The sequence below is a fragment of the Lissotriton vulgaris genome, unplaced genomic scaffold, assembly GCF_964263255.1.
Source record: "Lissotriton vulgaris unplaced genomic scaffold, aLisVul1.2 SCAFFOLD_1214, whole genome shotgun sequence".
NCBI lineage: Eukaryota > Metazoa > Chordata > Amphibia > Caudata > Salamandridae > Lissotriton > Lissotriton vulgaris.
In genome coordinates this window covers 304,007-318,190 of record NW_028243910.1, presented here as the reverse complement: position 1 = coordinate 318,190, position 14,184 = coordinate 304,007, and the positions used below count along the sequence as shown (strand labels likewise).

General features: G+C 45.5%; 1 protein-coding gene across 1 annotated transcript in view; it reads right to left on the bottom strand.

The window, feature by feature from the left end:
• LOC147668204 (multidrug resistance-associated protein 1-like) overlaps window positions 1-14,184 on the bottom strand; it is a gene marked incomplete at its 3' end in the record, with an annotated part of 614,782 nt that overhangs the window by 346,409 nt on the left and 254,189 nt on the right. Inside the window, exon 8 of the mRNA XM_086948707.1 lies at window positions 8,859-9,005. Coding sequence (XP_086804833.1) covers window positions 8,859-9,005 — 147 coding nt within the window. The remainder of the gene's footprint in view (window positions 1-8,858; window positions 9,006-14,184) is intronic.

The following is a 14,184-nucleotide window of genomic DNA, read 5'->3' as shown; positions in this document are numbered from 1 at the left end:
GAGACTGACTTTTGAAATTAGCACACAGCGTTCTATTGAACTCTGTATTCGACCTTCACTTCTCAAAACAAAACTTCTAACTTCAGAACTTTATTTTTTTATGATTTGACTTTCCAAAATGTAATTTTTTTGGCACAAAGTAATCTTCTTAAAGTAGAACTATTCATAGAGAACAAGAATTCTTTGAATACTTCCAAGAGACAATATTGACCTTGTCCACAACCAAAACAATTTATATATTCTGTCATGGAATGGTCTCGACTTTTTTTCTCCTGTATTTAGGAGCCATTTCATAAATGTACTTTCATGATTCATTTGGATAGCATTTCCAATGTCATACTGTATATTTTGAATGAAAACATTGCTTTTAAAATGCGTACAGCACAAATGCTAATTTTTCGTTTACAACCATTTCAAATGCATTTTATGCATTTTGGGTGGCGTTTTTACACATCATGCTTTAGATATGTTTTAAATGCTTAGAAATTTAGTAATGTCGAAAATAATAAAGTGGAGTGGGTGTTGTATGGCGATTTAGGATCCGAGCGAAATTTCCCGATTTATGCTCTTATATAGGTACAATTCACATTGCCCTAATATAGGCATAGACATCATACCCATATTTATACATAGCCCATGAAATCCAAATACAGGCATGGCTACTTCCACCCATAATGAAAAGCCACAAGGATTTCTTGGAAAATCGGCTTAAGTAGTCAGGGACATCCCCTTGCTTGAATATGGATTTGTCCAAGAACTCAAGGAGTTTACAAAGAACTATCATTCCCTTGGTGTTCTTTACTGACGTTATTATGCCCGACTTTACGTTAAACTAGGCACCTTCAAGGTATAAATATGCCTTCACTTGCTCTAGCAAGACACAGTGGTTTGGAGCAGTTCGACAATCTACTTGCCCGAAGCAGCTCGCTACAGCAAGTGCCGAAGGAAGCCAGCGCTCCAGCTGACGCACTTATCAAGAAGCTGTCCTTTCTCTCGCTGAGAATCCAGCTCCAGTGTTTCCAAGCTCCCCTCGCGATGTGTTGGGAAATAGAGTCCCGAGACAGAGATACCAGACCTCCTTCATTCTAAACTAAGGTATGGAGCCGATTAGACCCTAAAGAGAAATCTTGGATAGGTTCTTGGCAAAGAAACTAAACCTACGTACACCACACTTACTTCTTCCCTCGTACTAGACTTAAATGAGGTACATCGGGGTAGGCGTATTTTAGAAGCACCAGTGGAGTACTTTTAGCCTTAGTTATTTATGTATGTATGTATGTATTATCTATGGTTTAGAAACCATACAATGCTTTTACAGTATTATTTTAAAATATTATTCACGCTGTACGCATTGTACTTTGCAGCCTGTATTAAGATTGTAACAGTTCACTTACTTGCATGAGATAGAAGACTGTTCAATAAATCACTTTTATTGAAAACGCCAGTCTCTATTTTCTCTGCACCTCTGATGAAATGAAGCATGCACGATTGACTAGGTAAAATATCTTTCTATTGTTTCCATGACTCTGAAGATACGTTTATTCTTGGAGAAACAAAGTTGTCATGTTTATACAGTTTTCAGACACAAATCCCTTCTTGTGTATTCGAGAAAGTTTCTAGTGACCTCTGAGCTAGCTGGCACTCGCAATTAAGTTTAATATATTCGATAGAGACCCAGTCGACCTAAGTCCTACGTCAAATCTATTGGATATATTATTCCAATGCGCAGAGCCTATTGGGAATATAGGAGCTACACTACAGGGTTGAGATCATGGGTACTCTGGGCGAGAGAAGTAGAGGGAAGGAGGAGAGGGGGAGTTAGAAGGGAGTGGATGAGAGGGGAAGATGGAATAAGAGATAAAGGGAAAGTCGGCCCAAAGACCGGAAGAATAGGTGACGGCCAGGGAGGAAATCCAAAGCCAGTCTCCCCTATAGCTATCTAGGAAGCTTCAACTGGCATCGGTCAGAAAGATGGAAAGAAAGGAGACAATGAAGAGTCAGAACGGCAGAAATGCGCAGAGGGGCAGGGAGAGCAAGACAGGGAGAAAACTGTATCCAACTGTGCCCAATGTCCGGCTGGGCAGATGACAGTCAGGGGATGAACCAAGGCCAATCTCAATTAGCTGAACAGAGCAGCTCCACCGGGCGGACAAAATGCTCTAACTCCGCTGTCCGGGTAGGGGAATGTCAGAATAGTGCGGGGGGTGTTGGTGTTGGAGCCATCGTCCGAGAAAATCCTGGCAGGGTTTTAAAAGTAAAAGTAAAGATCAGCAAGGGGGGCAAAAAGTCACCACTGTTAGCCATGTTGGGGTCGGGCATCCTGGGACCCTTTTCCACACCTTGTGTGCCGAGAATGACAGAGGTTAAAAGGGAAGGAAGGGCCAGACTCCTAATAGTTCTAAAAAGGGACACAGGATCTCACCAATGCCCTCCACACAGTGTCTCAGTAGTAAGTACAGTTGCTCTCTTGATTAGGAGTCACGATTTACAAATTTCATATCATCAGTCAAGCGTACAGCAAGTATGCATACCGTGTTTCCAACCTCCTCGTTATCCCGCTCCTATTGTGGCGAACTCTACAGCGGCGCCGGGCTTGTTATTGACGCGCTCTGGGTTCTCTCTGCGCTCTCCACTGAACGCTGTGTGCTGCGGTTGGGGGTGTTATTGTTATTTTCAAGCCCTCACCTTATCAAACAATGAAAGGGGGGGCAATCCGCTGCAAATACACAGCACCCAGGGCATCCCAAGAGCAGTGTCCTGCCTGTACTCCTTCCTCCCCAGAGGAAACTCAGGCCCCCTGTGCGGCTCCCAGTGCAGGCCCCCACAGCAGAGGTCATGCGTTTCTGTAATATAAACATTAACTTTATGTGCAGCAATGGCTTTTTCCTCCCCACCAGAATGAGGCTTTTGAGGGTGCTCATTATCCGAGATATTTCCAGTAAGTGTATAGCGGTTAGAAAAATGTGATTCCCAACATCGGGGAACATGCGTTTTCAATATATGCACAAGGACAAATATCATGGCAAGAGAAAACAAGAGCGGCTGCAAAGTGAAAGCGACCGTGCTGTGCTTCATTAGTAACATGATCCACAACAACAAAGAAGGAATGCAGCTGCCACAAAGCGCACCGCTGCTCGCTCCCGACACCAAAACGCTATAGGAGTGAACATTTAGAGAAAAGGTGGAACATACTCCCGCCTTTCACAATTTGCGTACTTACATTATTGAAAGCCACCAGCAAAGACCAATGGAATGTGTGGAAGTTGCCAAAACCACACTGAGAAGTTTCCGAGAAGTTTGGAGTACTCACAAGAAGCCTGCCATAGAGCAGCACATGAGAGCTGCGCTAGGCTCGACCTAAAAACCAGCAAAAATGGGGCACAGAAAAAGGCAAAAACATCTGGGGTGACTATGAAGAAAAGGGGGATTTCCTACACTCTCAAACTTTTTTTCAGAAACAGAAGGCCGATTATTAAGATTTGAACTTGTGAAGCCACAGATTGTATGGACATCTTTACAGCAAGTGTATTTTCCCTGAATATTAACTTATAAGTTTAGGCCCGGAGGAGTAATAGCAGCACTGGAATTAAGGCACTGGATTTTTGCAATGAGAATGACCAAATCATGCAGCGTAACGCGGAGTAGTATTACTTTATTATTTTGCCTTTCTTTTACAAGGCAGCACTGGCTGGAACAAAGTTTCACCTCATTAGTGCCAGTTTAAAACAACTGCAGCAAATAAGCAGCTGAAAGCGGATCAGTAAACCTTTGAGAAGGGCCTTCCACTATGCAACAAGTCACTGAGTTTTGTTTAGTAACTTGTGACTGGTTTGAGATGGCTTTTTGTTAAAATCTGAAATGTATGTACCAGAAGATAACTATATGATAAAAGTAACAAATCTATAATCCTGCCTAAAATGCTGAATCTGCAGAATTGCATAATTCCAGTGGCCCTAACTATAATCCATTTCGGTCTACTCATATGACAAAATGAGAGTATTTCTTGGGTGAGAATAAAATGCAGTTACTGATGCCCCAAAGTTGGGTGTCTGTTCAACTTCCTTCTAATTATATTAACAGGCTCTCCTTCTGAGAGCACCTTGGCAGATGAGGGTAAGCAGTAGATCCCCAGCTCATGCTGCCAGTGCGGTCATGGAATTGTTGCCAGAGCTTTTCTTTATATATTGAACACTTGCACTGCTCCTTCAAATTCTGCACCTATGTCGTGTTAGTGATGATTGGTAAGTCTTTTCATTTTAGTAAAAACTTTGCTAATGTACGTGTTTTATTGCTTAATATAGTGTTATAAGCAGGGCCTCCTAATTATAGGATTCTGTGACTGTAGCGTATTACGCATAATTATGGATTTGCCATATTTGTCACAATATATCTGCTGTAAAATTTGCAAATGTTGAAAAAAGTTGTCTAGCTCAAACAAATCAAAAGTTGCTAAAACCAGAGCAATGCGTTGCTGTGGACAAGGAGGCCCTTCGCAAAGGTTGACTGGTCACCTTTCATTTGCCTAATAATGTATTTCGGTGGTAAACTGGTACTAACGAGCTGCAAACTTTGCCAAGAGTGTGGTAATGTGTAAAAATATAAAAATAATAAAGTAATACTATCATAAATTGTCCCATTTTACATTGAGTAATTTGCCTTTTCTTAACACAATTTATAGTCAACCCTGACGCATAATTTGGTTTTCGCCAGACAATTCCACTGGCCCTGTCCTAAATAAGGACTAACGTCAAAGCAGAAAGAATATATAACAAACCACTGCTAAAATATATATCCTGAATGTATGCAAATTTTCACTTTTCTTCCCATGGCAAAATCCTTCATACCATTTCTGCCATATAAATGTTTTAATCTCTTAATTACTGCGTGACAGGAGCTGGCGATCTCCATATGGTGGGAATGCCTCAAGGTAACCCTTCTGCTTACACGTGCAAAGTAATCATTGCCATCCCTGCTGACCTTACCCTTGTCCCAGGCACCTTAAGTAGCCCAAGGCATTGGAACTATAGATGAAAGATGCACAACTAGGCTTTGATTGGTGCTAGCACATGGGCTAATACTGAGGGAGGCCACTGTGATATCCTGTACTACTTACCAGACATATAAGGTAATATGAGATACATTTTTCATTGCTTTGTGACCCAAAATGACAACATGGAATGTGATATCTGTGGGATACCGATTAAAAGACAAAATATAAAAAAAAAAATGTAAACTAGGCTTTGATTATTGCAAGCCTGCAGGCAAGAGTGATTTTTTTCGTTAGGAAAAAACAGAAGATGCTTTTCTGTTTGTGAATGGGCCTTGGGTGGGCCATGGGGCTAGCTTGGGAGGGCTTGGCCCACCTAAAACAGGGCCTAGCACCTCCACCAGCATCTGGTTTATGAAGAGCAGGAAGGTTTTCAATGCCTAGAGGATGGCTCTCTGCTCCAGATGGTTGATATAATGCGGGGCCTTCCACAAAGACCAGATGTCTCTTATTTCCACTTAACCCATATGGGCTACATTCCAGAAGGGGTGCTTTGTTAAAAAATGTGAGCTCTGGGGGGAGTAAGTAGAGTGGTCTGCTGCTAACCTAATCACTGTCCCACAGCCACTACTGCAGATCTTTTGCAGTCTTCTACAGAATCTGGACCAGATTGGAAAGATCCCTCTGGGGGAAGGACTCTTCTATTCTCCCCCCCCCCCCTGCAGAGCCTGCATATGCCGTCTGGTATGCTATTCCCAGGAGGACTCCCCTCCCACCCCTTTGCGAAACCTGCATATGCCTGAATGTTCTGGATTTTCACCTTCGGGGAGAAGTGCAGAACTGCACTGTAACCAGAATGGTTCCAATCAAGGGGAGCATCTGGGAATACATCAGGTGTGTCTTCAGCACGTGGATAGGGAACATCAACTATATGAGGAGATTTGCAGTAGTCTGGAGGTGGGTGAGGACATTCTGAGGGCAAGCAAGCCTTCAACAGTGTCATTGAAGTGGAAAAGACTGGGACACCTGACCTCCAAATATGTGTTGCAACCACTACCATCAAGACCAAAACATAACATGGTGAACTGAAAATGCCCCTGGCCCACCGTGAAACGTTGGTAGCTCCTCATAGCCTGCAGAAATGAGATACAGAAGTAAGCGTCTCTCAGGTCCAACACTACCATCCAGTCTCCAGGGTCGAGGGCAGACAAGAGCTGGGCCACAGTGAGCAACTTTAATTAGTCTTTTAATAGAACGTTGTTGAGAGGGCAGAGATCCAAGACTGACTGAAAACCTAAATTTCACTATGCACGAGAAAGAAGCTGGAATAACCACAACGCACTTCTGGCATTAGCGTCCTCTCTATGGCTCATTTGACCATAAGAGTCTGCACTTCCTGCTGCAACAAGGACGGTGGTACTGTGTTAGCCATTCTGGGGAAGGCGCAGCAGGTTCTCAAGGAATGGTAGGGTGCAACCCTGCACCACAATTTGCAAGACCCACTTGACTGCAGTTATCACCTGCCACCTTGGCAGAAAATGTCAGATCCTGCCTTCGTCAGGGTGGCCGTGTACTGAAAAGTGTACGCTAAGGATGTCTGGGGGCTGCATCAGCTGAAGGAGTGGGGGACTGGGCTGCACAATTCCCATGTTATCTACTTGTGAAGTGGGAGTAGTGGCAATGAAAAGATTTGAGGATTGTTTCACCCTCTGGATTTTCTGGTGATACGGATGGCCAAGAAGAGAGGCAAATACTGATGGTGCAGCTGTCGCAGGGGGAACAGAAAGGTCCAGGGAGCGCACAATGACCCTGCTGTCTTTAAAGAACTCTAAGGACGAATCCGCTTGTCCCCAAAAAACAGTTATCATTGAATAGCATGTCCAGAAGGCTCATCTGAACACCCTCTGAAATCACAATGGGACACATCCAGGAGTGCCTGTGATGGGCCATAGGAGTGCTTATACCGACGCCCGCAAATCCATAGTGCCCAATCCGCAACAGATAGTAAATATGGTCGCATCACAACTGCCCTGCATGGTCTGAGATAGGGTAGTAGAGGCCTCTTCTGGAACCATGAGAAGCACTTCAGCCACTGAGTCCCGTAGGAGCGAGAATAGTTGCCCAGAAGGCAGTTGGCATTGACTGAATGTAGAGCTAAATTCCCCCAGGAGAAGACCAGTTTCCTAAACATCTATTCTTTTGGATTACCTCTCAGAGGAAGTAATTGGGAAAGAATTATTTTTAACCTTGTTGGCAGATACCTGGATCACAAGGCTCTCAAGAGAAGATTGGATCACCCGGAGCAGTACGACAGAACCTGGTAACCTGCCGATTATCAGAAGTGTAGACAATGCTTGGCCCAGGTCCCCAATAGCGCATTTCTTTAAAAGGCAAAAGGGGCTTCGAACTGGTCTGACCAGGTTGAAGCACCCCAGTCTAAACAATTGAATACTTCCTGGATAGCAAGCTTGGGAACTTTAGCCACCCTCCACACAACCATAGTGAATGAGCCAATTTCCTGTGAGTCCAGACCCAGAGGAGACACCAGTCCAGTATCTGGGAAGGTATACTGACCAGTGGTGTCCTGGAGGTCTTCATACCAAGAATCCCTCTGAAAGGGATCAGCAAGCTCATCCCCAGCATCATAGCTGTAAATGTCAAAGTCCATATCAAACAATTTGTGTAGGACATGAGCCATTACAAGGTCCAAGGGTATTGTGTCCGAGTAGGTACTGTGGTCAAGCAGCTGTTGTGCAGTCAAAGCATCTTGTGGCCTCGGTGGAGGTCAGGGAGGTGCTGCCTCAGCATGGGACAGCACTATGGGTTAGCAGCCATCACCCAGAGTGGATGGCACCAGCAGCTCATGTTCTGCTGTGGGAGGTAGCGCCAAAGATGAAACCAGTACCAATGTCGGTCAGAATCTGGTAAGTCAGAGGGCCCAGCTGGCACCAAAGACAAACCCACTGTGAAAGTCCATTTGGGAAGCCTTGCAACTCCTTTGGGTCCACAGGTATGCTAGGAGCTCGCAGTGTGCCAAAAAGCTGGAGTATTGGTTCTCCATTTACTGTGGTGTTGTTGCAAGCCCTGGGAATTCAGGTTGCCGTGGAGAACTCATCAGCTCTGCTATACAACTACTTCAGGAGCAAGACCTCGAGGTCAGATGATTACCTCAGTTTTAAGAAAGTTGGAATGGCAGGACGGTACAGAGTCTTGCATGGCCTTCTTATGTTTTTTCATGGACTTATCTGTGGATTTGGATCTTAACAAGGATTTTACTTGGGACCGACCACAGGAGTGGTATCAGAAGTAGGCTCTGGACCTTGACTTGACACTACATTTGTTTACAAGATTCCCCAGACAGGTTGAAATCTGCAGATGTAGGAGGTGACAAAATTACTCACACATGGGGTTATCGTTTTTGAAAAATCAAGAAGTCCTTCTCAAAAAGATGAGGGGTAGCTCGAGATCCATGTTAAAGAAACTGATGTCAGCACGCATGACTGGTGCCTATATAGGCCCACGCACATCACGTCCTGTGCAGAATGACGCAGTAAACAGCCTTCAGCGCTACCTGTTGGCCTTAAGGGGTACTTCTCAATATTTTCCGTATCCAGTCTGGTCTAACGTATGAGAAATAGTCAAAATAGTGAGGAATCAGTGTTAGAAGTTTATCAGAAAGAAATGTTTGATCACCAGTTACCCATTTGAAATCCAAGATATACAAATTGCATTATTTGTGGCAATCACAATTTCTTAAATTGATTAGGTTTTCAACATTATGATGTCCTATTTCTGGTTGCTCTTTCAAAACAAACAGCAATCATGTATCTGTAACAATAAATATTATAAATCAGACTTACAATCTACATACCTGAACCATGCTGCTGATGACCATTGGCAACATATTCATTGGAAACCGGAGGATGTTAAATAAGGCCAACGACACAAATGCCTTTTCTGCATCAAGGACATTTTTCTCATCAATCAGCACATACACAGCAAATGTTGACAAAGCAACCTAAAGAAAAAAAAAATCTGGCCCATAAACAGGTATCTAGGTCATACAAATTAGCAAGCAAGAATACATGCACCCATTTTTGTTTTGCTAATTTGTTATGATTTTCCCTTCAGCCTTTGGTGAAGCATTTCAAACAGATCATTCACAGCTGGTGTACATGTAGGCTTTTTACTGGGTCCTCACAAGTCCTAGAATACCACTGTTAGTGTGCCTAACTAGTCTGCTGGACCTGTTCTGGTTTGTACTATGGTGGGGGACACTGATACTGCTACAAATGGTAGAGCTCACAAATATTCTTGATAGAGTATTCTTCCTGAACATCTATACTGATCATCTTTAAAAAAGGGTTGTGCAAAATAGAGAATGTTACATAGCTTCAATAACGCCTTACCTGGCAGATTCCTTACCTTAGAATATTCCACAGGCGTCAGACTGAATCGGGATAATCTTGGCAGTATCTCTGCACGCCGGAACGTGCCGCTAATCAGCTGTATTGGACGGCGACGTCCACGCCAGAAGGGACTTGCACGGTGCACATAGACGTGCCACCCCAGAACATAGACTTTAGTTCATGACTTTTCTGTGCCAGAAGCACAGAGCCACAGCAGAAAGTCAATGACAAATACGCAGATTCTAAGGACCTACAAGGACCTTTCAGTCAGAAAAGTCAAGTTTGCAGAAAAGGGAAGCTGGGAGGATTGGTATGGAATCTGGGACTAGATAGTGTCTCTGCCAAATAAGGTGGTACTAAAGGTAAGTAACCTGTTCATATAGTAGAGACTCCTAGCCACACATTTCTTACCTTTGAAAAGATACTAAAGTAATACATCCCTGGAGATGGGTATGCAAAAAGGCTTAGACCACAAGGTCCTGGAGGACCGAACAGGCAAAGTACCCAGCAAGACAGACGAGACTATCAAGGCAGTAACGTGTGGTAAACTAGCGTAAGGATGCCCATGTAGCAGCCTGACTAATGTCTAGGACAGGGACTCCGCAAGCTAACACAGTGGTCACAGCATTGGCTTTGGTAGAATACACAAGCAAACGCTCAGGAGGTTGCTTCTAGGTCAGTGTGCAGCAGATCTTAATGCAGAGTACAATATATCTATCGATGGCCCGCTTCTGAACTGGTTTCCCTTTCTTGCACCATCTACCTAGTGGGCTGTGGTACAATCCATATAGAAGGACAACACTTTTCGGGTCAAAGACGGTGGAGTCACTCTTCATCCTTGGAGGTGTGTGGTGGAGAAAAGAAGGTCAGCAGTGTGATACTTTGGCGGACATGGAAAGGTACCTTTGTTAAAAAAGGCGCACGGGTGCAGAGTACTAGTTTATCTGGGAGGCAGCTGGTATATGGAAGTTGAACAGACAGCCTGTAACTTGCTGACCCTCCTGGCTGGTGTGATGGACACTAAGGAAATAGTCTTGAGTGTCGGGAGTCAGAGAGGACAACTATGCATGGGTTTGAAAGGGTTAAATCAGAGGGGGGAATGGAAGAGCAAGTTATTTTAAAGATGTCCTACACCTGTGATCCTCTGAGTACACATGCAAAACAAGGAGAGGAGAACGTTCCTCTATGCAGCCGGTGCACTAAGGGGTGCTACCTGGCAGGGGATCAAGTAGCTGGGAGATCTGAATTTCAGATCATAATGCCCTCACACACCTGTTAGGGTGTAATGCTTCATTATAGGGCGCTCCTCGTCAGACCGGCCTGCAATGTCTGACGGGCCGAGTGGTTTCTTTAACAGAGATTTTCAGATCTGAGGGGGTCATATGTGGTGATTGCATGAGGGCTAAAAATAGTGAAAAGTGATGTGTGTAAGGTGTCTTAAAATAGACACTCGACCCCAGAACTGTTTAATCCAATAAGGGTCCAGGACTAAGTAAAAGAAGTGGCGCTATCAGGAGGTCCTAAGGTAGCAAGATAGCTTTGTGTGTGCATTGTCAACATGTTTCGTGCCTGCGAAGCCCAAACGTCGGGTCGCACTTCATCAGGACATTAATAACCCCCTAGTGGGGCCAAGGGGACTCCCCGCGGGTTGAGGATGTCGGAATAAAGTGGGTGATTCTGGATAGGAATCAGTGAAAAGTCTCCACCTAGAAAGAGGAATGGGGAGACAAAAAAATAGAGAGAACCACGACATGAGAAACCCAAAAAGGTGTAGTGGCTGTGTCCACAGGGTTCATTGACACACAGGACAGCCTTATCGCTGCGCAAGTATGGGTAAAGGTACAAATTGCTATAAAATCACCTGACCCAAAGTCATCGAGAAAGCTGTCAACAACCAGCTCGCCACCTTCCTCGAAACCAACAAATGCCTCGACTCCTCACAGTCCGGCTTCCGAGCCAAACACAGCACCGAGACCGCACTCATCGCAGCAACAGACGATATCCGAACTCTGTTGGACAATGGAGACACAGTCGCCCTCATCCTCCTTGACCTCTCCGCAGCCTTCGGCACAGTCTGCCATAGCACCCTGCTACAGCGCCTCAAACATCGGAATTCAAGGAAAAGCACTGGAATGGATCACCTCGTTCCTCACCGGAAGAACACAGAGAGTCCGGCTCCCTCCATTCAAGTCAGAGGCCTCGGAAGTCATCTGCGGCGTGCCGCAAGGATCGTCACTCAGCCCCACCCTCTTCAACGTGTACATGAGCCCCCTTGCAGCCATCGCCCATGAACACAATCTCAACATCATCTCCTACGCTGACGACACCCAACTGATCCTCTCACTCACCAAAGACCCTAACACCGCCAAAAACAACTTACACGAAGGAATGAAAGAAGTAGCCGAATGGATGAAGCACAGCCGTCTGAAACTTAACTCAGACAAAACAGAAGTCCTCATCTTAGGCACCTCCCCCTCCGCATGGGATGACTCTTGGTGGCCAGAGGCCCTTGGAAAAGCACCCATCCCGACGGACCACGCACGGAACCTGGGCGTCATTCTGGACTCCTCACTCTCAATGACCAGACAAGTCAACGCCGTCTCATCATCTTGCTTCAACATTCTCCGCATGCTCAAAAAAACATTTCGCTGGATCCCCACCGAAACTAGAAAAATGGTCACTCACGCACTGGTCACAAGCCGCCTGGACTACGGAAACACCCTTTACGCAGGGACCACCGCAAAACTCCAGAAAAAACTCCAACGCATCCAGAACGCTTCAGCCAGGCTCATACTAGACATCCCGCGTAAAGAACACATCTCTGGCCACCTGAATAACCTCCACTGACTCCCCGTAAATAAGAGGATTACTTTCCACCTCTTAACCCACGCACACAAAGCACTTTACGAACTTGGACCCGAATGCCTCAACACACGACTTTCCTTCTACACTCTCCCTCGTCAGCTACGTTCCTCCAACCAAGCCCTTGCCACTGTGCCTCGCATCAACAAAACCACCATGGGAGGTAGATCCTTCTCCTACCTGGCAGCTAAAACCTGGAACTCTTCCCACTCACCTTCGCCTTACTCAGAACCACCTAGCATTCAGAAAGCAGCTTAAAACTTGGATATTCGACAAATAACTCCCCGCCCCCCCCCTCCTCCCCCCCCCTCCCCGCCCCCCCGCCCCCCCCCCCCCCCTCATCAAGCGCCTTGAGACCCTATGGGTATGTAGCGCGCTATATAAATATTTTGACTTGACTGGACATTAAAACAATTAAAAACAAGGCGCACAAGAGCTTTTCAAGGACTATATTTAAATGGTAGGCCTCGCTTACCTCAATGATGGGGGTACACTACTTCATAGGCAAAGGTGAAGGACCGGACCACTGTAGGGACCACCTTGAGGTTCATATACATGTAGTAGAACAGAGCATAGTAAACACACTGTTAAAAAGCCCATATTACTCTAGGAGCAGCACCACAGAGTTCTTAATAAGAGGAAATCCGTGGGCAAGTGACCCAGGACAACAAGAGGGGTGATGCTGCCTAGGGGTACTAACCCTGTGACTAAGGACCAGAATCTACAGGTGGACCCTGGGACTAGAGCAAGGGCCATGGTGCCGGCCAGCGGTAGCTGGGAAGCTCTAAAGCGCATAGCTACGCTAGGCAAAGGTTCTAAATGCCGGAGCCGTGTGAGCGCAACTAAGTACGAGGCAGCTCAATGCTGAGGTCCGGAGGTGATGGGGGGGTGGAGCCTGTAGGAGGGACGCAAAGAGACAACAATGTGGAAGTATCCGTGCACTCGGAGGGCCACGGGCAATAATGTGAGTGCACGCTAGTTGCGGTGCTGGAGGTTAAATCCAACGATTGCCACAAAGGTGCAGGGAAATGAGAGCATGGTACCACTTACCTGACTAGAGGACCGGGCACTGCCTTCTCACCTGTGCATCTCCCCCGCACCTGGATATTACCAGAGGCGCTTGTGGGCAGTCACGTTAAAGGTGTAACAACGTGGTATCTGACTCGGCAGGTCTCGCATGAGAGGCTGTGAGCATGGCGGCCATCTTGCAATGGTGGTAGAATATCACTCGAGAGGAAGATCAGGATAGAAATCAGAGTATGTCATGATGTGGGTGCTCAAACTATTGAATGTGGTAAAAGGTAGAACCCGAAATTAAACCAAGAAGGGGTCTTACACATGGCCAGGTATTAGGGTAAGGTAGAGTGTAGCAGCCATCTTGGGGTGGTGTAATCAACAGGAGTTTTCAGTCTTGGTTAAGTATAGTACCAACATATAGATTGATGTTATATTAGTGATGTGTATGGAGAAATGTGTGCGTATTAAAGCCAACTTGTCAACAAACTCACCAGAGCAACGCGGTGAGCAGAACTCTAGCAGGGAAAACAACAAGGAGGGAGTCTGCCCTGAAGTGGTGCATCTGGCAGTAGATGTCCTCTTGCACAAAGCTATCAAGGACCATAAGACCTAAAGTCATTAAGTCAATCAAATGGTGTAGGTTCTGAGTCTCAAGACTGACATAAAAATAGAGGTCATGTTACTGATGGATGTAGAGTGACCTGTAGGATGTTGAAGTACTCCATTCATGGATATGACTTGACAGATGTGTGCAGATATTGGGGCATGGGTAAACTATGGGGATAGAGACTGCCCTGTAGTGGTGCACCTACCGGGGGATTTTTCTTTTGTTTTACAGAGAGACGAAGGACCCTGAGACCTCAAATTAATAATTAGAGCCCGTGGTGTCTTAAAACAGAGGTAGAAAGA